Source organism: Desmodus rotundus, chromosome 13 (genome assembly GCF_022682495.2).
Source record: "Desmodus rotundus isolate HL8 chromosome 13, HLdesRot8A.1, whole genome shotgun sequence".
Lineage (NCBI taxonomy): Eukaryota > Metazoa > Chordata > Mammalia > Chiroptera > Phyllostomidae > Desmodus > Desmodus rotundus.
This window is the reverse complement of record NC_071399.1, coordinates 18,420,811-18,444,457: the sequence shown is the minus strand read 5'-3', so window position 1 is coordinate 18,444,457 and position 23,647 is coordinate 18,420,811. Positions and strand designations below refer to the sequence as shown.

The 23,647-nt window shown below is 41.3% G+C and overlaps 1 protein-coding gene across 16 annotated transcripts in view; it reads right to left on the bottom strand.

Moving 5' to 3' along the window:
* Positions 1-2,479: 2,479 nt before the first annotated feature.
* The window catches only part of NRG1 (neuregulin 1), a 194,622-nt gene continuing 173,454 nt past the window's right edge, over positions 2,480-23,647 (bottom strand). For 4 of the 16 annotated variants that reach the window (XM_045197115.2, XM_045197119.2, XM_024562611.4 and 1 more), the window contains 7 exons: positions 22,901-22,959; positions 15,759-15,782; positions 11,088-11,190; positions 9,420-9,546; positions 6,987-7,117; positions 5,987-6,193; positions 2,480-3,286 (listed from right to left, as the gene is read on the bottom strand). In XM_045197115.2, coding sequence (XP_045053050.2) covers positions 2,635-3,286; positions 5,987-6,193; positions 6,987-7,117; positions 9,420-9,546; positions 11,088-11,190; positions 15,759-15,782; positions 22,901-22,959 — 1,303 coding nt within the window. In that variant the 3' untranslated portion in view covers positions 2,480-2,634. Of the gene's footprint in view, positions 3,287-3,666; positions 3,809-5,986; positions 6,194-6,986; positions 7,118-9,419; positions 9,547-11,087; positions 11,191-15,758; positions 15,783-22,388; positions 22,960-23,557; positions 23,626-23,647 lie in introns of those variants that run through there. The other 12 variants (XM_024562614.3, XM_053916487.1, XM_045197114.3 and 9 more) reach the window with 7 other exon arrangements.

The following is a 23,647-nucleotide window of genomic DNA, read 5'->3' as shown; positions in this document are numbered from 1 at the left end:
TTCCATTGCCCGAAAACCCACGAAAGCTTTTCGTAGGCTGGGAACATAAGTTCACACTCCTTTGAATTGCCATAGCACTGCCTGTGTTTATAAACAGGGTTGGTTGAGAGCCACGTGGCAATTAAACATCATAGAGATGCCCCTGTGAACACAACGTTGGCAGCTGCAGCAGATAACCCTGAGGAGTCAGCTGGCCTTTCTTATCAAGGGAAGCTCTTATTCCACAGATGGTAATGCTGTCCCGACTAATGCCACCTCTGCGAGTGACCAGAATCAGGTTGGAAATGAAATTTCCTCTTATCCTAAATTTTCACATATTTTTGCAATATGAAAATTTACAGCTATTTTCAAACTGATGAAAATGTTGGCCATTGATCTCAACAGATTTTACTCATTCCCAGAATTCTCCAGAATGAGTCATTTGAATACTCCAAAGCCTGTAGAATTTGAAATAGAAATTTTAGTTTTAATTCATGATAGGAAGTGTTTTATTGAAACAGTCGGCTGACTCGAGCCCTTCAAAGGCAATATTAGCATAATCTGTAGAACTTCCTTACGTTGACTGTCTCCTTGCTCCTGCCATGAGTGTACTCGTTTCTACATACCTGGAAAATCAGTGCTACTTATGCAGCCTGAGAGGGGCCCCACCCTGTAGGTGACCGAGCTGACTCAGGCACTGCTGGGCACGGAGAAAGTGGCATGTGAACAACGAAGGGCAGCTTGGGAGACCAAACACGCACAGTGACATCAAGAGCCTGCGGACGGTCATCTCTGTGCATGGCAGAAACATGTAGGAGCTCAACAATAGGACTCATGCTCAGCCTGCATCTTTCTTCTAAGACCTACTTGCATACTATTTCTTCCCTTCACCTTTAACATAGAAATCTGGTGAAGAAATAGGTTCAGTTCACCTTCAAACAAGAAGTTACTCTCATCAACTGCATGCCCGGTATTTGGATCCCCTTGCTAACCTGTTTCCCACTTTGTCACATGGTTCCTAGGAGTCTTCTTGGAACCTAAGGAAAGCTCCAACCTAATTTGACAGATTTCAGGCAGGTCATTAAATGGAGCCTCCGATTTTTAAAAAAAAATATCTTATTTTCCTAGATTAGCAGTTATTTCAAACGTCAATACCTATAGGCCTTCCTTGGATTTACAATCTCAAGAGAACCTGCAAAGTTTGGGCCCATCTTAGTCCTGTTCTGTGACAGTAAAGCACAAAGTAAGAAAGGGGGGAAGTGGGAGATACAGGCTGCACATCGAGAGGTCAGGACACAAGAGGGAGCATTTCTGCAAGGAAATGTGCCATCTTCCAACACCACTGATGCTTCCCGGTGACGCACGGCTTGCGGAAGGTTCTTACTAATCACGAACCACATGCACATTGGCCTTCCTGACAAGAATGTTCATGCACAGTTATGACCTAATCAAGGCAACACTGAAAACCAAGAGAAAAAGAATGAAGAGAAAGGAGTGGTCAACAAAACTGTATGAAATTGCAACCCCATCACACAGCTGCTCTCCACCTGTGTCTTCCATACAGTCACTCCTTCTGGACACTCTATTTCCCCACGATGACAGGTTGCCACTACGAACAGCAGGCACATTTCAGTCTACAAGTATTTCAGACAAACTACTGAGTGTGCTGTTTAAGCTGGGGGTTTTGCGCCATAGTATGTCTGTTTTGAACCAAGAAGACACAACCAATCACTGGCTCTGAAATCGGTGAAAAATACAAGTCAGGAATGATTGCACCTTTCTCAGCCATGGTTTGATCTTCAACTAGATGAGCTGCTGTGTCATTCCCCCAGGGAGAAAGTGACTACGAGTCCTCTTGTAAGGTGTTGGACTTACCCTGGTAGCAAGCCAGAACACAATTTCTCTGCTACCCCCCCCAACTGTGGCTTGCTTGTCAAGAAAAATAAATCAAAATCAAGTAAATGGTAGCTCCTTTGAGTGAGAGCAAGCTGTCTTCTGATTAATAATATAGTTTTTTAAAAAATCACAATATTACTTTCTTCCTAATATTTAACATTACTTAATGCAGTTTCCTGCTGTAAATAGTAGCATGCTGTTGGATCTACTATTATCTCAGGGCCCAGTGAAGCAAACCTTTGGCTGGCAGAGTAGACACAACTCATTTCATATACTGAAAGCAAAAGAAAATTTCGTACAAAAGAGGAGAGAGTATTTGGATGGATGTGCCATTACAAGACGTACTGACTGATTGGGGGGCTACTGGAAGCAAACACAGGAACAGTTGCAAGTCTTGCAAATCATACATCCGGTCAACATCATAATGCAATGCACAAGAAGCCAGCAAAAACTGAATATATGGGAGGTTTTGCGGAAATACTGTGGAAAAGCAATCACGGTAATGGTACAAAACTTGCTCTCGACATAACATAACATAAAGGCACCATTGATATCTTTCTCATTTTGAAATACTGTAAAAAATTGCTACATATGGCACATAACACATTTTTACATACATATATTTAATTTATAAAAGTTTTTTTTTCCTGTTTTCTATTTGCAGAACTGCTAAAATAAAATAAATTGTTTAATTTAAGGTGGAATACTTTATTATATAAAATAAAGTTTTACAGGTGAATCTATGTGTTTATTTGGGTTTTATACAGCAACAGGGTCTTGGTTAGCGATCGCACTAGACAGCCTGGCCTGCAAATCTCCCTGCGCAGAGAAGCGGCCTGCTGGGTTAGTCCTGCTCTCGGCCGGGCGGGAGGCAGGGGCTGCCTCAGGACTGGCTGCCAGGGGGTTCTGTGTGCCCAGGAAAGGTGTCGCTTCCCCTACTCTCTCATCTTCTGTTTCACTCTCTGAGTTACTGATCTCAGCGCTTGTGTTGCTGTCCATTTCCAACCTGTTGGCAATATGGCCATTGGGCTTGGTTCTTTTGGCCCTCCGGCTGTTGGTGAGTTTCTTAGCAGGTTCTTGAGCTGGCTCGTACTCCTGGGTCGTTTCATACTCCTCATCCTCCACTATCCTCAAGGGGCTAGGGGGCAGGCTGTTGCTCTCATGCGCGGGGTTGTGGTGGAAGGAGTTGAACTGCTGAGGGTGGTGGTCGCACTTTTCCCGCAGCCTGGGCGGTGTCACCAGAAGCAGAGGTCTCTCTTCTTCCACAAAGGGGCTGATGGCCATGGAGGGCATGGATGCTGTCGTGCTGGACACAGGTGGAGACATTTCCGAAGGGGGCGATTTGGGGGAGCTTGGCGTGTGGAAATCTACAGGTGACATACGAGCCGGGGTGGTCATGGCTGACACATACCTGTGTGAGCACAGAATACCCCGCATAAGTGTGGTGGAATAAGAGGCACGGAGTAGGGAGGGTAAGGGGACAGACTTCACGAAATTATACTCAGAGAACAAAGACTCTAATTGTTGTATACTTCTTGACTTTTACACTAGGACATTCAGCCCCCTTGGAATCTAAAAGTATGTAGCCACGAGACTCCTTACAGGAAGTACATGCACAGGTCAGCTACATTGCCTAGCCCATCAAAGCTTTTAGGATGTTCAGTCTCATCGTGGTTTTAAATAAAAACATGAGTCAGGACAAGAGGGCACTAGGTCCTGGAAACCTGTCAGTTTATAAGGACCAAGGCTCAGGGATTTGTAAAGGAAAGAAGTATTACTTAAATACTATACCTTCCTAAAGGCCAAGGGGTCTTAGAGAATGAAGCCCAAATGGGGAATGGAAGAAGATCTAAGATGAGTTGCTGAGAGCTGGATCTGCATGCATTTGGGTCTGTGTGCCTTGTTTCTCCTTAGCTCAGCTATAAGGTTATGTCTTATGAAAAAAAGAGAGCATAGTAACTTAGATTTATTCCTGATAACAGTGTAACACATTTGTGTGCTTCAAATTTTTCCAAGAAATGCTACTTCTTAACATTCAGTTTGCAACTATCCATCCCAGTGACCAAGATATCCACAGATAAGCCTGAGAGAATCTTACATTGGCTTCACAGTATGCTCAATCTCTGGCCTACCTTTCTTCCAGCACTTCCAGCTGCATTAGTCTTTGACTTGTCTTTGTGACTGCTCAAGGTTGGATGTCCCATGTCACCTTATGTCACACTATGTATAATGCTCAGTGAATCTTGTCAAGACATCGAGTGCATCATTTTTTTTTACAATATCATGTTTTTCTGTCCCCTCAGAATAAGAAGACCTGACTTGTCACAGAAGATGTGGCTTATTCAGAGTCACATTTCTCAGCTTTTTATAAAAATGTTACCAATGCATAGCACTAAGTGACTCTTCTTCACAGTGGCATTCTCAGAGTCTAATTTGACACGACCTGTGATAACACAGGACATCATCATCTGAACATTAGCTAACAGGAACTCATTCACTTTCCTGCTTCTCAGCCATGGTTCAGAGTTGTATGGATGTGAGATCTAGCTGTGCCTAAAATGGGAACGTGTCTGGAGATTGAAATACTTGGGGCTCAAGTCTTCAGACTCTTTGCTTCGAGGATACTTCAATTAAGTTCTCTGAGAATCGCTAACCCAAATTCAACCAGCACGTAAAAGCGATTTATCTTTTCTCTCCATGATCCCCAGGTTCAGGCATATTTTGCAGTCCTAGAGAATATCGGGGGTATTCAAGGAGGCCTACTACAGTATGGAAATGTCAACCTTTAAAGATAAGTGTCACATGTAGTGATGAAGGAAACATTTATCACTAACCTCTTTTTCAGGTTTCAGAAAAGACTAAAATAGGACAGATAGACTTTCTTTGTACATAAAAAATATAATTATATGAACCTAAGTCAAATATTTTACACCAGATTGGGATCAATACCTACTTTCTCATACATGAGCAGAACAACCTTCAATTCCATAACACTCTGAAATACCATCTTGGGGTATTGCATAGAAAGGCCCTTGAGGAAGTGATTAGCAGGTTTTATATGACCTGAAAGCCCAGAACTGGCCTTCCTTCATTTTAAGTACTTCCCAGTCCATGAGTAGAAAAGGCCTATTAAAATTATTTCCACCCATGTAAATACCAAATAAGTATGGATTTGACACTCCGTAAAGCTTTGAACAAATGGTCAAAGATTAGACTGAGAGGACACAGTAAACAAAGAGACAAACCCCACTGGATTTGAAAACACACAGGTGACAGCTCACTGATAGGCTAGCAATGGTGGTTGATAGAACACTCTCCTAATTTAGGTGAAAATGGATAAAGAGAACCTGTGAACTCAGTATTCCCATTAAGCATCTCTTTCAGTTTACTCTCCTGTGTTCTGTGTTTTACCTTTGCCGTAGCCCCCCCAACCCCAACCCAACACCCCCAGAAGAGAGTCAAAACATTCAGGAATAAAGGGCCATATTGGAGGCAATATCTGCTTTAAAAACCACCTGTGAAGACTGCCAATGCAGCATATAAAAGATTTATTTATTCATCCCTTCTTGGAATTTCATAAAAGGGATACTCTATGGTGGAACACAAGCGCTTGTTCCCCATGACAGTCAGCAGTGACATAGCCCTTGACTTGACTTAGCTGAGGCTGGAAGGTAAGAAGAGTTAGCACATGGAAACATGAGGTCAGTTCGACCGGAGTTTGGATAACTGGCAAATTGGAATTATAGAAGGGTCCTTATCAATCACTGGTGCCATCTCTCTAAAGTTACAACAGAGGAAACAGATCTCGAGTGGGGCTGAGCCTAAGGTCAGAGCTAGGAACTCCAAGTTTGCTGCACCTTCCACATCAAATCATTCCAGCTCTTTAAGAGTCAGTTGCCTGTTAGCCACTGGGACGCCGTGAGAAGCTCAGATGAAATGAGTTCAGTCAAACAAAAGGTGACTTCATCAACTAGCAGCACTCCTAGAACAGGCAACTGCTGCCCCTTATTCTCATTAGAGTAGATTTCCTTAGGTGAGACCGCAGGTGCTCATGGGGATTCTCTTACTGGGGTTCTCTCTCCTCTGCAGTAGCTTTGCCCTTCGGTTTTACCTTTCACTATGAGGAGAGTCTCGGTAGGAGTCAGGGGTTTCTCTGGCATGCCTGAGGAAGCTGTTACATTCACGAGGGCCTCCTATGCCATTAAGACGTCCTCTTGGGCCCCCAGTTGGGCTGCTGTGCCTACTGTTTTCTACTGATGACATCATGATTACAGAGTGGCTTTCTGAAATGATGCTTTCGGTGTGTCCATTGCTCCAGCTAGAGGGGAAATGTGAAAGGCAAAGAGTTCATTAAAAAAAAAAACAATTATAAGCAACAATGTAAATGAAAGAGAATGACCTGACCAATATTTCAAATTATCAGTGCATCAGTAGTTTAGTATGATGTTGCTTGTCTCAGAATAGAATTGTTACAAAGATACTTGGTGGAGAAAGGATCTTGATCTAGACTGGTTTAGTAAGGATATAGGTTCTTCATTTGTTCACTCAGTCAACACTTTTTATCAAATGTCACTATGTACTAAGTGTTCCTATAATCAGGTGTTCTTGAGTGGCCTAGGTTAAGGAAACACTTACGCAATGAGCTGCACTTGGAAGCCTAGTGCTGCCCTTGGTAGCTCGCACTCACATACGGGTCACCAGGGCATTTGCGAATTTAACCCATTTCTCAGGTGCATTTCCCAGGGCAATTCAGTCACTGTACAAAGACAACTTCTAAGTATCCTGCAGCACCTAAGACTTCTCCCAGCATCGCAATTCAGGGAGAGGTGGGGCAAGAGTAAAGGCAACCTCTACAATGGGGAACACCAATCCTTGAGGGAGGTATTATTTCCCCTTGTGTGATGATGAAAAAATTAAGGCTCACATTTAAATAGCAATTAAATGGCAGAGCCAGTTGATGTCTAAAGCCTGTTTTGGTCCCCAACCGTACCTTTAACTGCACTTCCCTGCCCGTCACACGTGTCCCTGTCCCTTCTCGGGCTGTGATAGCACAAGGACATATGCACACGTCCGTACATGGAGGGATGTCATGCAGTTTTTTGTTCTCGTACCTGTGACTAGGCGTCTGGGTGACGGTGGTGGAGTGATGAGCTGTCGAGGTGTAGTGACTGGTGGAGAAAGATGTCTCCACTTCCCGCTCAACGATTTGCTCACTGGAGATGATATTTTTAGATACATATTGCTGGATAAACAAAGAGACACAACTTGAAGATTCGTGCAAATCAAAACACTAACATCGCCATGCACGACAAATCTAGTACACACGCTTCATTACAAGTTTCGTTCCTCCAGTGCCCAGACAGTAAATCCTATCCTGTACTGTGGCCTTTAGCTTCGGTAAGTGGAGTTGATAAATAATCTTTGGTGGTGCCCTCAATGCAGGTCTTATAATTATAACTGTATATTGTCAGAAACAGACCTGTTTTTTTCTCTTTTATTTCCCATTGATAACATGACTAGAATTCAACACAAATCGTTGCTCAGTGTTCAGTTTTGTCATGGTTGTACAAGTAAAAGAAGATATTGTTTGAAGTCTCTATATTTTGGATCTACGTCTCTCTTATGATTTCTAGTGCCCATGTTGCCCAAGTGATACCACTGAAACTGCTAACTTGTCAGTGGTAATACTAACAAGGCTATGAGAGATCTGAAGGGTTTACGGTGGCTCTCAAGGTCATGTACCTTGACTACACAGAGGGCCCGTGTTCAGTGCAAATGTATTCTACTTCACTTCCATCACCAAATCACACGGTGGCTATTACTGCCTTCTCTCAGTGAGAGAGGCACGTTCTGAAGTTGTTTTTAAATGCTATTCATATTTATACCAAATGGAGTTAAATAAGGGGATAGGCATGGAAAGGAATACTCTTAGATGAAATAGGGCACTTTATAATCTGATGGGCTATGGGTGCTAAAAGAGACTGATATATTTGTGGAAACCCAAAAAATATTCAATTGAATTGTGCTTGAAATTCTAACTGGTTCTCTTAGAGAAAAAGCTATTCCATGTGGATCTCTCTGGGCCGTACGAACAGCTAGCTTGCTTTAAGGAAAAGGTGGCAGTGTCATACATAATGAGCCATTTCCAGTCTGTGTACCATTTCACTCTTGCTCCTTGCAAGGCAATGCAAGCTCAGTGAGTCTAATGAAAATAATATTTAACAATTATTCAACACTCATTAAATGCCACTGGGTTAAGTGCTTTATATAGATTCTTCTATTTAATGCTAACAAGCACTTTCTGAAGTAGGTATTATTTTCAGGCCTGTTTCCATAATGAACAAATAGGATTTAGAAAGATTAAAGCCTGAAGTACCACTGCTTGAGCCATAATTGGAATCCAGGCAGTCATTCAGCTTCCTATACATTGTAACATTCCTGGTGACAGCCTACAGGTGTGTCTGCATTGAGTGTATTCATCAACTGTGCAGAACATTCGAGTGAACGTTGGCCAGGGGCGGAAAGCAGCAACATGTGTTAACACACTACCACTCTAACAACTTCCTGAAGGCCTTTGATGTGACTTACTGGTGGTTTAGTAACCTCCAACTCTGAACTTGGGTCCATGGTATATTTGCTCCAGACAAAATATACCTTTTTCTATAGGACAGAAAATGTAGTGCAAGATCATCTTCAAGCTTTGCTTATAAAAAACCAACACCAGAAGGAAATGAAGAAAACAGGAAGAAATTATAGTGGAATTGAAAGAGCAATAACTTCAAAAGCCAGGAAAACTGAGCCTAGCTCTGGCCCTAATCTGTAAAAAAAGGAGTTTTGGATGATGATATTGAAAGGTTTTCGACAATCCCATATTCTACGACTTAGTTATATTTAAAAGCTGAGTGCTTGGTACATTTTAAACAAAATACCTGAATGATTAAAGGCTATATTTCATCTGGAGGGCGTGGCGCCATGTAGAAAGTGGCGGGGAATAAGAGAGCATTATGTCCTTCCAGTTTTGCTGAGAAGCAAGTTTGATAAGTCACTCGACCTTTCCGTGCCCTAATTTCTTCCTTTGTAAATCAATCAGCAAACCACCAAGTACGGTGCAATGCCTCTGATAAAACCCACTCGAGCCTTTAGCTCTGTTTTCAGTACTAATCAGTTATTGCCTGGAGTAGCCTTCATTTCCAAATTGTAAAAATAAAACATTTCCTTCTTAGTCTTGTAACATTAATTTTCTCATTTTTTCTTTGTGTTTTTCTTTTCTTTCTTCCAGTTATGGCCTCCCCGCAGAACAAACCCAACGTTATTACTCCCGCCCCTTAATGAACACTTTAGAGCAGGAAATGTGCTGGTTTTACAGTAACCAAATCCACTTTAAAAAATGTTCCCAGTATTTTCTCCTGGCAAAACCTTGGATTCCTGGAAGCCATGGAGATTAATGGCAGTGGCTAAGAGCCTAAGAGCTTTGGAAAATAAACTTCAAGGTGCCTGAACAGAGCAGAGATGCTCCGCTTTTCCACCGGCCAGAGTCAACATACGTTCACCAGCTGCACGTTCTCGGTGGGTGGATTGGGGTGGTGGGGCCCGTTGGCCATGTTCACCATGTTGTTCCGCTCGGACCGCAGACTCTGCCGAAGCCGGTCGTGCAGCTTTTTCCGCTGCTTCCTGGATATGAAAGAGGGAACGTTGATTTTTTTTTCTATTATTTCCATTCTTAGTACGGTCAATTCTTTATTTTACCAACACCTAACTCAGGCAGTGGGCTGGTGGCGAGGGAGGGGGAGAGGGATGCGCCATTTTATCTAAGAATCTGCCCGTGAAGGGCAGACGGGGAGCCAGACGTTCTCAGCAAACAGATTTAAGAAGCCGAATGGGATTCTTACAGCAATTAAACCAGACTGCTGAGAGATAAGACAGAGAAGAAGACAAGAGAAATCAAGTTGCCATTTGGCTAAAACCCCAGCTTCCCTAATCTGTCCATCTGTGCCTATCCTATGTCTCACCGATGGTGTAGGTAATAGTTTGTGCTGTGCAACTGAGAAAGCTGATTTCACTTACAACTTTGCCTGTTTGTCTTTTAAGAAAATGCGGTTAGTTTTGAACCCGCACATTATGCGTACGGTGTGTGTGTGTACAGTACTGCACATGGAGGAAGGTATGTGCAGGTGCGGCCTGCAGGTTTTGGCACAGTTGTAACACAGTCCTACTGTAGTCATGCTTTTGTGTAGGACTCAGTAATAAGTATTAAAATATCTGAAAAGACTCTTAAACTTGACTCCATGGAGGCTTCTCTCTATCACTTACTCAGTCCTGGCACTGACTCTTGGGGGTATTAAGAAAACCCCATCCATGCCCTTGATTTTATGGTATAAAAGCATATTGTCGTGTTCCTCAATGCAACATTTAGATCATCATAATATCCCCATGACTAGTGTTGGCAAGAGCATTTATGTGATGAAGCAACAAAACTGCTAATATTGTTTTAGACTTGAAGAGGAGGAGGTTATGTGTCAGAGAGAAAGTGGAGGGAATTCATGTCACAAAGTAATTATGTTTGTGAATACAGACCCAGTTTAAAGGATCAAAGATAGTGAACACGAATCTGTTTTAATGTTGTCCCTTTTGTTCTTTCAAAGCAAGTTTTTCTTGATTTTCCTCCCATGAGATTCCTTTGGTGCATCTCATACTTGAGAGCATCTGAGCGGGAAACTCAGATGGAATGGGAAAATAATCAGTGTAACGATCAGAAACCGCCATTTCACACCCCAGCAAGTGTTACCTTCTAAACGTCAGTGTAAACCGGACGTGCCCTCAGTAGTGTTTGGCACCTACCACTCTCCTCTCAGGAGGTGGTGCGTGCACCCACATCCACACACACGTGTGTGCGCACACACACACAAGCACACACACATGCCTGTAGGGCCCCATACAAGCCTGTCTCTCTGACCTTTTCTCTGGTCACAGGGCTGTGGTCACTTATCAGAAGTCTGCTGAACATTTTCACACAAATAGGCAGTGCTTTCTAATTATGTGATTAGGAAAGGTGCTTAAAATGGATTATTCAGAAGAAAATATAAGGGGAAAGGTCCCCCTGGCGCCCCTCTGCCCCCTTTTTATCAGGACGGGGCTGCGGAGGTTCCTGCAGAGTCCTGGCGGGCCGCACTGCCTGTGCGCGCAGGGGGGAGGCACGGAGGAGGAAGGTTTACTTGGTTTTGCAGTAGGCCACCACACACATGATGCCGACCACGAGCAGGGCGATGCAGATGCCGGTGATGGTCAGCACCCTCTTCTGGTAGAGCTCCTCCGCTTCTGGAAAGGGATGAGAGCAGATGTCAGCAAAGGTGCCTTACATTTGCCAGGACTTACAACTGAACAGTTTGCATGCTGCATGACATCGCCCATGGTCACAAGAAAATAAATACGTGACAACTCGTTACTTTTATAGACATACTTCAAATACAGCATACTCTGTACTATTTTGAGCATAAACATCAAAGCCAGATGAGGCCATTTACAATAAAAAGTAGTATGCTATAATATTACTTTAATTACAAGCTATAGATACATACGGATTAAATTAGCAAACCATAAACACTGATTATAAAATAACTTTGGTTAAAACTGTGGTTTTTATTTTATTTTTTTTAAATCTCTTGCAAAGACAACAGGAATCAGATCATTCAAGGAGCTGGGACTGGCACCCCGGGACCCTCCTGTCGTCCTTTCTCTCCCCACCCCTAGGCTCTTTGGATTTCCCAGCTATTTTATATTCCAGTGGTCTTTACAAAGAACCATTTCTAACTTAATAAAATAAACTCAAAGACATTTGCAAACATGAGCTTGGCTTGTAGTTAAGAGCTTGGATGCAACAAAATTGGGTCAGGATCCCTATGCTTTCACAGTAGGATGTGAACGTAAGCCACATGATATGGAGCAGCAAGGTGCTGTCCCAGAGAAAACCCAATACAACAGGTAGCACAGTCCTGGGCCAAGGTGAACCTTTGTTCTTTGGAGGACAATTATTATTATGTCAACAACTGCACTTACAGACCTCATCTATCTGCATAAAGGAACTACTAGCATGAACAGTGTGTGACTTGGAATAGACCATACTCTCCTGCATTGACTGAGATGGAAAATTAGTTCATGCAGATTACTCTTAAGGGAGTGTGATACTTAGAACATTGAACGGAAGGTACTATAGTGTCCCAAATGCAACCAGTCTCTTATTCATGGAAGTCTTCCTATTTGCAAATCAGTTTTTTTGCTGGATGATTTGATTATATTGTAGGTCAGGTTATTAACGATTGGCTGACTTAACCCAATTCCCTAGGAGCTGAGCTTCCAACCTTTGTAATTACACGTATTAGAAGACAGTCTCATTTACTGAGAAAGAGAACCCAACCAGTGCATGATAAGCAGCATAAGCTGTACTTGGTTTTCTAATTAATAAGCTGGTCAAGAACTTGGGAATATCATACAAGTGAATGTCTTTTATCTGGACATCAACATGGGGCCTTACGAACATTTTCAGTTTACATTCTCAGTCTCAGTAACCACACCTTTTTTCTCTACGACAAGGGGCAGTTCACAGGAAATTTTCTTGGAATGAAAAAGTGTATTTTAATTTCTATGATACAGTCGACCTTATCATTAAACACAACATTTCCTACAAGCCAAGCCCATGGTAATCAAATTCCAGTTAACAGGTCAGGAACATTGTCAAATCCAATTAATACAGCACTGATTATTAACAGGAGGAGGAGGAGAACAGAAGTCGGTGGGTAAAAGACTAGAATGCTGCAGAGATTAGACAAAAACAAACCAAAAGGTTGGAAGTGGAAAAGGAAAAACAAACCAAGGGGACAGACAGACTGACAGGATGACTGAGAGAGGGAGGAAGTCAGGTACAAGGGAAAAGAAGGTTAAAAGTGAAGGAGTCATCTGAAGTCCCTGGCACAGCATGCCTGATACTAAGGGAGGAAAAAGAAAGAAAGAAAAGAAAACCAGAGGGAGGAAATGCTCAGGTCGGAAAAAGAGGTGGATGCAAAGTTGGAAGGGTTGCCCCATACAGCATAACTCCTAACCTAGGCTGGCCAGCACGTGGAAGCCACAATTAGGAAGCAAAGCAGCGGTGTACGGCCGTGAAACCACCAGGAGATGTAAGAGTGCTATCGCATGGTTTTTGTGCCGCAGAAGTCAAGTGAGGAGTGGAATGTGAATGCTTATGTGTTAACGGCTTGTGTCTGCTGCCTGCCCTCCCCCATAGAAACAGAACAGGGAATTACATTTTATGGGGTGTTAATCTGTGAGCTGGTGCCCATGGAGCCTCCTCTTTGACCTGGCATCCAGATCAGCCCTTAGCATGTACCGGCTGGTCCTTCTCCACGGGACCCAGGGCACAGAGCAAGGCGCCTTTGGTTATGGAGAGTTGATTAAGAAATAGGAATGTAAAAGTATTATTGTTGAGAAAATGAGGACCCTGCCTTATGTGGCTTTTTTCACTCACTCTATTTTTTCTTCTTTTAAAACAATAAGGGTTTGGTAGCGCTGACCTTTTAACATCATATCTTTAGGAAAAAACTGGGAAATTGTTTCTGCAAACTACAAAAATAAGACCTATCCAGGGACTGAAGAAGGGTGAAGCATCGTGCGTGCTCTCAGGGGTTCTATTGACCAGTTTTTTTGTTGTTATTAATGATAATTGTTCGACCTGGGTCTGTGAACACCTGGTATATGATGCCTCACCCATCCTGCCTGTGTTGTGTAGCAAGGCACCCATTTCCCAGTGAGATCAGTTATGGAAATAAAAGGGCCCAGTAAAGGCCGAGGGGTAAAGCACAAGTGCTAAGTGAAACGATGAAAGCAAAGGCCCAGAGAATACGGATGTGGGGTTCCGCTTCTGTATTCACATCAGCATTTATTGAATGCCTTAAATGTTTCTCATCTGTTTCTATTTGATTTTCCAATGTTTTACTAGATCAGGTGTCCCACCGCCCCGGCAATATCGATTGTGTTAAAAGAAAAATATTTGATTAAAAATAACATAAACAATGGCCTCTTCTAGCCCCCTTTCCCCCCTTATTTTTTTCTCAGTGTGATGGGGTCAGCAGGGCAACAGTACATTAGAGGCCGTGCTGAAAAACGAAGTCCTCAGTCCAGCTGGCAGATGTGCCGTAGTGAGTGGAAATGCTGCTGAGGCTTTATGGTTTGGCTGGACGCATTCCGATCAAGCACGTTTTTCAGGATGATCTGGCTAGGCCAAGCGACAGAGGCCTTGCCTTTCTCAATTTTAATTGACCTTTAAGGTCTGAATTTCCTTAGCCTTGGGACTGCAGAGCCTCCGGAAGGATCGCCTTCATGAGGCATGTGAATATCAACAGGCTGTGTCTTTATTAATCCGAGGCTTTACTCAGGGGAAAGTGGCATATCTAAAATATCCTTCACCTTACTTCACTGTTGGGGAATGGAGATAATAATTCTATAGTCAGACTCCAAAGGGATAAGGTAGCAAAGATGCTGTTAGGAAGAAGAGGGGAGGTGATGGGGGAATATTTTTCCTCCCTGCAGGAAAGGCCAATAAGCCTTTGTAGAAGTGGGTCAATTTTTATGCCGAGGGAAGTGGTGGATGTAGATGACTCCCCCGAAGTAGATGGCCTGCCACTCAAGTGACACCGTGAGCCCTCTCCTGCCTCTCACTCCTGGGAGATGTCCTCTGATATTCAAAGGGCCACATACAAATGTGGGAGGTTTTTCATCAGATGAAGTTTTCTCTTGGAAGGTTTTTGGAGGCACAGGCAATCAATTGAGTTTCTATTCCTGCAACTGCTAGAGACTGCAGTGGCCTCATTTTCCACAAATTACAGAATGTGCATTAGCTGTCGACTGTGAGGTATCAGCCAAAAGAGGATGGCAGCTGTAGGATGTCCTGCCTGCACGAAGTCACTGACACCAGCTGAATGGGAAGCAGACATTCCGTTCGTTCATCAGGACATTGTGGACCCACGACCACGGTCCAGGGCCATATGCAGCATCCAGGAGGCCTGGGGCCTGTGCCGTGGAGCCTCTGGGAAGGTAGTGTGGCTTCCTCTCCTCCCAAGACTGGCCTTTTCTACCAACTATTTAGAATGAAGACCTTCAAAAGGATCATGCCCCAACTTCATATTCTCGAAGGAGATCTTTTACGTTTACAGTGTTTGATATTTGTCTGGATAACCTTAGTGACTCAAGTTTAATTCCATTAGCACTAGACTTTCCCCCTAAAATAGCACATGGCTTACCTCTGTCTGTGTTCTCTTTCTTAGCTTATGAGATAACGAAGTTGACCAGAGTCACGTTCAAAGAGCTCCAGAAAATCAGAGCAATTCACGTCTGTTCCTGTAGTATCGTGTTGCAATGTAAGAACTTTCTCGATGCTATGTTAGATATGATTTTTATAGTGTATGCCAAACTACCATCAGCCTAAGATGTGCTGTTTTTTAAGGTGATATATGTAAAACTTCTTTGGTGTTCAGGCCCCTGGTTGGGTTCCTCCGGCAGCCTTGTGTACCGCTCCAACTTACCCCCGCTCTGAAATTACAGCATGGCCAGATCCAATCAGTGGGTCAAGGAACGTGGGATATACGTGAATTTGCAGCAGGTGAGATGGTTTTAAACTCTAAGTGAAGCTTGAGACTCTAAACGCTGCTGCATTCAGTACCATTTCGGTAAATTAATCATCGATTGAAAGCAGAGAAATCATTGTTATAGCTGTATGATCCCTTCTAAAGAAAAAGGAAACTTGTTAGGAACTGAAAGGGAAGAGTGGGAAGGGGAAGAGATTTCAGCTCATAGGCTCTAAATTCTGCAGGCTAAAAGGAATGATGATTGGTCCATACCCATAAATTCAATCCCAAGATGCTCTGCCAATGCAGAAAGTTGACAAAAAAAAGAGAGAAAGGGAAAAAAGTTTCAGAAAAGAGCAATACACTGCACTCCAAAACACATTACACATGACTATTGCAGCTCTCTGCGCGTGCACACTGAACAGGACAAACGGTGTTTGTTAACGAAGCAGTGCTCAGGTACGCCTCCAACAGCCCACACAGGGAACTTCTCGTTTAAGAGGTGTGCGAATACCAGCACACTGTGTCTTTATTAACCCTTAAAAGACTTTACTGAGGGAGAAGTTGTACAGCTGAACTATCCTCTACGCTCCTGCTCCTACATAGTTTGGGAATAGAAATATCGTATTTATAACTGGAAAAGGCATTTGGTACTATTTCACTCCCGTCTTTTTTAAAAGGCAGAAGCAAAGTTCCAGACAGTTGAAATTTTTGTTTCCCCAAAGACACACAGTGGCAGAGCAAGGACTAGAAGCCAAGGGGGTAAATATTTGAAAATTTTATCACACTGGATTTATATTTTTCATTAGTTATGCTCTCCTATTTCTTGTGGCTTTGGTCATGTTTTAAACTCTGTCTGCTTTCTCCTAACCTTCTACTCTCTCCACCATTTATGTGGTATTTTACAAGCATTTCTGCCCCAGAAGCCAGATAGGGCATTGGGGCATCAGAACCTGCTTGCAGCTTTTCATGGCATTTCTGCCTGGCACAGGAAAGGTTCAATGGTTTTTTTCAAATTATAAAAAAAAATAAAAATGTAGGGGGAGATACAATTTCAGGGATCTTTAGTGAATTTTAATGTATTCTTTGCGACACAGAGAATCAGTTAGACAATCACCCTTGGTGCTGAGTGCTGATGCCCGGGTGAAGGGGAGTGAGAGGCATGAACCCGCAATCCTGGCCCATCTGCCTTGGGGACGCCAGGATTGCAGGGTCAGTGAGACCTGCACGGGCTCAAATGAGTAAAGGGGAAAACGGGGCAAAGAAGGAAAAACACCCTGGTGGTAACACTTTCCATTCTTGAAATAAAAACTGCTGGTCAAGTTTCACCAGTGTGGTTAGTGGGGAGGCAGGGGCAGAATGAACCCAGAGGACTGGGAATCTACTGATTGGGAGACACCAGGGAGGTCCAAAAGGATGACAGGGTGACTCTGAAGTTCGGAAACAGGTGATAGTGGGGCATTTCTCTGATAAAACTGTCAGTTTGGGCCCAAAGTGCCTCATACAGAGGGCAAAGAGTAGGAGCTAACGGTGCTGGAATTGTCCCAGTTTCAGGCCCTGCCTCCGGCATTTACCTGTTCTGTGACTTTGGACAAGTTAATTTCTCATTGACAAAATGCTTACAATACTAACACATGCCTCACGGGCAACCCTGTGGAATAAAGAGGCGTGAAATAGGTCAGCCAACAGCTGAAGGGTTTAACAGCTTGGAGAATAGACACGTCTAGACATTTACCTTGGGTCAGTTACTGCGTGGAGGCTTACTTTTGACTAATCTCATGGCCAGGAAAACTCTGGAAGCTCCTGGGATATGTCAAGGATTTAGACTTTAAAAACTTGCCACCTCTTAAGGAAATGAGGTTTCACAGATTAAAAAAATATACTTATCCAATAGAACATTGAGTCACAATGATAAAGGCAGGCATTATACATAATACGGAGTCCCCTCTGTCTTGGGCTGAGGGTATGAGGCAGATAACCTAAATTTTTCATAAATTAAAAGCCAGATGATGTAGGATTAATTTGACTGCATAATGTTTGTAGCAAAACAATTTACTGAAATGAAAACAAATTCCTCTTGCCTCTGTGCAGTGATTTGACAAATGGGCGTTGTTTTTTCCATTTGTATCCTTCACATTAACTTTGGAACACCATGGTATGAAAATTCATGTTCGAAGGAAATAACAAATTTCCTTATACATTTGCATGAGGCTGTGACTCCATTTTTCTCTCTAGAACCCTCTCCATCTCTTGCCTTTTCCTCCTACCAGTCAGTAACAATTTAAGGGTTAAAATCAAGAGATATCTACAGAAACTCTTTCCAGAGAATCATTATTCCATGCCTACGTGAACACTGCTAATGACCTATATTAGTTGCATAGAAAGCTTGGTTAGGTCTTCAATAAAATTAGTAGCATGCCCATGCATACATATTACTGCATTTACAGTTTTATAGGTAAGTCTGTGAGCCTAACTCTGATTTCATTTCATGGGAAGTCATTCATATCAGGCAGCTCCAATTTCAAATAATTCAAAGGGAAATTGGTACTTAAAATTGGAATCTCTTCTGGCCATAAGCCCTAACAAGGAGACAAGCAGAGGAAACATGCATCAGTCATTCTAGACCCGGAGCACACACTACTCTAATTTATTTTTACTAGTGGTGGCTACATTTCTTCTTTGTGAGTCAAGAAAAGTATAAGACACAAACACTTTCCATTTTATGAAGAGGTTATTACTTTCTATCTATTCTATTTAATCTAATGTCGGCTTCAGCTCATTATGCATCACACGCTTCCTATTGAACTTCTGCCTAGCCACTACATTTTTCAAATTAAATTAATAATTCAAAAACACAAAGGTTACTGTAAACAATTTAGTTTCCTTTTCTACATGTGATTTCCTGCTGTGCAGTAAGCGATATAAAAAATTAATTTAAATCTAAGAGTCTGCAGACACTATTAAATATTGGCTCACTAATCCTTTGCTTTAGGATTTTATAATTGTTTGAAGAAAACTGATTAACCTGTAGGTTAATTTAAGTTTTCAATTCCATTAGAGAAAAAAAGATGACAACTTTCTTTTACCAAAATTATATGTACATGCAATTATGTTTTCTGGTAAAATTTGAAGGCATTCAGGATTTTACTCTTTTAACATCTTGGGTCTCCTTATAGAAATCATCTCAAAGACTGTGTGTAGTCCTGACTTTCGGCACCTCTGAGATTTCCAAAGGAGTCTGTCCATGCCCATTCTAAGTGGGGCCAATTTAATGTCTGACTTTTAATTTTCAACTTACCTTTACAAATGTAGGTACTTGTTTTTCACATATACCAATCCATGTGGTCACTGAGCCCTTGGAAATGTAATAGGAGACTTTCTCCTTACTCCCGTTTCCGTGTGCCCAAGAGCACGCGCACACACACACACCGTGAAATCTCCCTGCACTCAGCTGCCGTTCGTGATGATTTTGTCAGAGACTGAGCGTGTGCCTTTATTCTACTGTCAGCAAGACACATGTTTGATAAACACATTAATAACTTCCACAGATTTTTAAAGCATTTAGAAATCAAAACAACTTATGCAGTAGCAACTTATCATTCAAAACTACTTTTAAGGATATCTGCTAACTTTACTCATTCTGAGAATATGCGTTCTAAAATTGTACTTTTTAAAGATATTCTATACTTTGGATTATTCTATAATTACTTCCTATGATGTCTCTGTATCGCACACTTGCCCCATGCTCCCTCTAACTGTGGAAGCCGTGAGTGCTTATGTTCCCCCTCTCATGAAGTCTCCATTGAGTATGGATTACCTGTACACACACACACACACACACCACACACTATTGAACACGATCCTTTCAGGTAGAAATTCTGTTTCTTTTTTTTTTTTAAAGATTTTATTTATTTATTTTTAGATAGAGGGGAAGGGAGGGAGAAAGAGAGGGAGTGAAACATCAACACGTGGTTGCTTCTCAAGCGCCCCCTACCAGGGACCTGGCCCGCAACCCAGGCATGTGCCCTGACTGGGAATGGTGACCCTCTGGTTTGTAGGCTGGTGCTCAATCCACTGAGCCACACCAGCCAGGGCAGAAATTCTGTTTCAATAGGTCAAATTTGAAGCTGACTAGCCTTGGCAATATTGTCCTAGAAAGTACTATAAATGTTTTATTTCAAGGCCCATGACTCTCTCCCAGAAACACATAAAATAAACATTTGTTCCTTTCTCTCATACTTTAAATCAGTTTTTCTAAGTCAATAAAATGTCTCATAGGACACTCTGACCAAAAAAGTCAAAAAAGTTGCATCAAATTCTGAAAATGTAATTTATGTGCTAATAAGCATTGTAAAAATTGTACATTCCTTTAGAACCATATTTTTCAACGGCAAATGTGGTTTTGCAAGTTAGAACATACTTCTCTTAAAGCTGGGGAATATCTTTTATTTTAAAATTTATGGATGTGTTTCAAACTTTAGGAACACTAACAATTAAATTTTAAACATTACCACTGTGGGAATGTTTTTTACTCTTTATGCAGCCCTCATTGCTACTTGAACATAAAGTTCTTAGAACAGCAAAAATTTATTTTCCTGTTTTTTCTGGGGGACTTTGCAGAAATAAAAATTGAGAATTTAAGACATGGAGGTGAGAAAATTAACTCTGGGCTGGACAGCTTTGGAAAGCAGTTTCTGACTGGAAGTTTCTTGCTTTTCTGGGAAGGAGGCAGGCAGCACCTATGCACCACCATTACCGATTTTTTTCATAAGTGTTCCTCTGATCAATCTTTGTTAAATCAGGTTAAATATGAATGCTGCTTTCCTGGATGTATTCCAGAAGTGCCCCTGAAAGCTTACTAAAGAATTTATTTAAGGAATCCCATTCTGATTAATTACACAGTATGGCTCAGCCTTGATCTGGCGGCTCAGTTGGGGTGTCATCCTGTGAACTGAAAGGTTGCGGGTTCGATCTTTGGTCTGGGAACATACCTAGGTTGCAGGTTCGATCCCCGGTCAGGGTGTGTACAGGAGGCAACCAATTAATGTTTCTCTCTCGCCTTCTCCCCCACACCTCCCTTCCTCTCTGTCTAAAATCAATTTAAAAATTATTAAAAATATACATAGTGTGGCTTTTTAAAAATAATATCTTATGAAAACATGGTCTAAAAGAGAAGTTGAGAATATTTTCTCTGATTACAACTCTCAGATCCAATGGCATTATTATTTTTAGAAATAGCTTAATTTTTAATGCTTTTCTCTCCATAGTGCCCCCATATCACCTTCAGTGCACAACGAAACTGTGTAACACCAAAAATTTAAGTATAATGCGAATATTCAGAATTTTCATTAAATTATAAAATATAATTTCATTTTATTTATATGGTGTCAGGGATTTGATAAATCTATATTTTTAAATACAAATACATTTCTAAAAGGAATGGCTTTAATATAGTAAGTAAAATTCTATTATTTCCCTTCTATTTTTACTTTCTGTATTATCTACTTTAAAAAAGATCAATCTATAGCTACGGAGAAAACTTCTGCTTGCTAAATTCATATTATTTTAAGATGTGACAGCCCCGGCCAGGTAGCTCAGTTGGTTAGAGCATCGTCCTGATAAACCAAGGTTGTGGGTTTGATTCCTGGTCAGGGCACATATAAGAAGAAACTAATGAATGAATAAACAAATGAAACAACAAATCAATGTTTCCCTTTCTCTCTCTCTCTCTCTCTCTCTCTCTCTCTCTCTCTCTCTGTGTGTGTCCCTCCCTCCTTTTTTCTCTGTCTCTCTCAAATCAATAAATAAAAAAAAAATTAAAAGATTTTTCAATAAAGTGAAGACTGTATTTGAAAATTTAGTAATGAATTTACCAGTTTTTTTCCCAACCGAAAATGGTCAAATGGCCAAAACATAATCTTTGACATGTAGTCTATGTAAATATATAATAAGTACCACTTCACTAAATAAATGATTAAATATTATGAGTCTAATTTCCCCCGAATGCACATGGAATTTATTTTTCCATGGAGTTTATTATTCTATGATTATTAACATGAGGAGCAGAATTGTATTCTTTGTATGCATATGATTCAGGGTAAATCCCTTCTTTTAGGGATCCCAAATGACCATCTTTTATCACTGTATCTTGTGTTCCATAAACTTACGCTGCAATGGGCTATGTGTAGATTTACTGAGGGCGAGCAACTGACTGTCTAAATCAGCGGTGGACAAATCCAGCCCCCCGCCTGCTCTTGTAAATCAGCTTTTGAGAGCACACAGCCATGCTCATCAGTTTATGCCTTGTCTATGGCTGCTTTTATTATTTGCTACAGTGACAGAGTTAAGTGGTTGATAGTGATGAAATCATTTACAAACCCAAAAGTATTTACTGTCTGATTCCTTGCAGGAAAAAAAAAGTCAACCTTTGATCTAAATGGATAGTTTTATGGAATCCATTTTAAATACAGTGCTTTGGAAGCTCCAGAATGAAAAGCTATACTCCCAATTCACAATAGAAGGACAAATACACAGTTTAGTTATCCATGCAATTACATACAATATGAATTAGATTGTTTGGGAGTGATATTCAAAACTTCACAAAGCCATAGAAACCCATCAAAATTTCTCAGCTCTTCATTTAAAAAAAAAAATATATATATCTAGCAGTGAACTGTTAAATTTCAAAATAAATAATTTAAAAAGCCTATTTTCTCCTAAAATTATAATTGAAACTAACAATAAAGAAGTGCTAACATAAATAAATAATTATTTAAGCTGGTTCTGAATCACTTGTTTCCTAAGCATTACAAACAGAAGCCAGGCTATCTCATTTGCTGTGAAATGTTTGTTTTTAATTTTCCTACTCAGTGGTTTTTTTTTAAATACCTAAATGCAAACTGCTGGTTAATGAAGAAAAACGTCTGAACTCTTTTTATTATGTTTATTCGTAATAAATACATTCTGAAACCGAAATGAACTTACCATCATTTCAAGTGCATATTGGTTACAACTTATCAACATCTTTTTCAGGATGTTGTCACTTTAAAAGAAGGTGGACTGTTCAGTGGAATGATTTTATTTTATCAATAAAAGTGAGACTTTTAAATGCCTTTATTATAATTGCACTGCTTGATATTGACTATCATTTTGTATCACATTATTCAGTATCAATTTCAGAAACATCGGGAGCCTCACACACCTATTAGATTTTCAGAGCCAACTAGTCACGAACAGAGGAAGTAATACAATCGCTTTTGTTAATGGTCTCATGCGACAGGCAGAGGCAGTCAATGTTAGCCCTGCTCAAACACATCTAGCTCTAGGTGAAATCTGAGGGGAGATGCAGCAACAAGAAAGCAGCACCGACTGAGCATGCTCCTATTCAGGCAGAGACAGAAAGGGAGTGGACGTACTGTAGAAGCTGGCCATTACGTAGTTTTGGCAGCGATCACCAGTAAACTCATTTGGGCACCTGAGAGAAGAAACAAAAAACAATGGTAGAAAAAACAGAGAAAAAGAGAAGAGGTGAATATATGCTAGAAAGAAGCTCCTTCAGTGTCATTTGACTGAACTTGGTGAGTTCACCCCCAGGAACTGAGTCTTTGTACTCATCATGGCTTTCGGGCTCCGGCATCGCCCCCGGATGGTTAAAAATTTGGACCAAATGTAGTCCTTGGGTTTGTATGACAGAAAGATCCCAGCGTTTTAAATGACTGCTTTCTTTCAGAAGGAGCCACTTAAAATTAAATCTGACATTCTCTTCATCTCAGTTTTCCATTTGATAACTTTAGTTAAAAATGTTGGGAGGAAATTTTGCTTTTGGTTGGCCTGTCAGCATGGCTGCTGGCATCACGGGCCATCCTGGTGGGTCATTCTTTTAAATTTATGGCCTTTAGGGCCCATTTTAAGAGACAGGTGAACAAGGTCAGACTGAATGGTTTGTGCCCTGAGTGGTCAAACCATAATTAGAACAAAAGGAATCAGTTACAACTGAGCTGTAAAAACACCAAGTGGTAGTGATTGTTGCTGTAGTTTGGAGAGAAAGCAAATTTCAGATTATTTTAACATACTTTCTTGGTTTTGGACTTTCATTGGCACATTCTCAGTACATCTCGCTCCAGTGAATCCAGGTTGGCACCTAGAGGGTAAAAATGTCATAA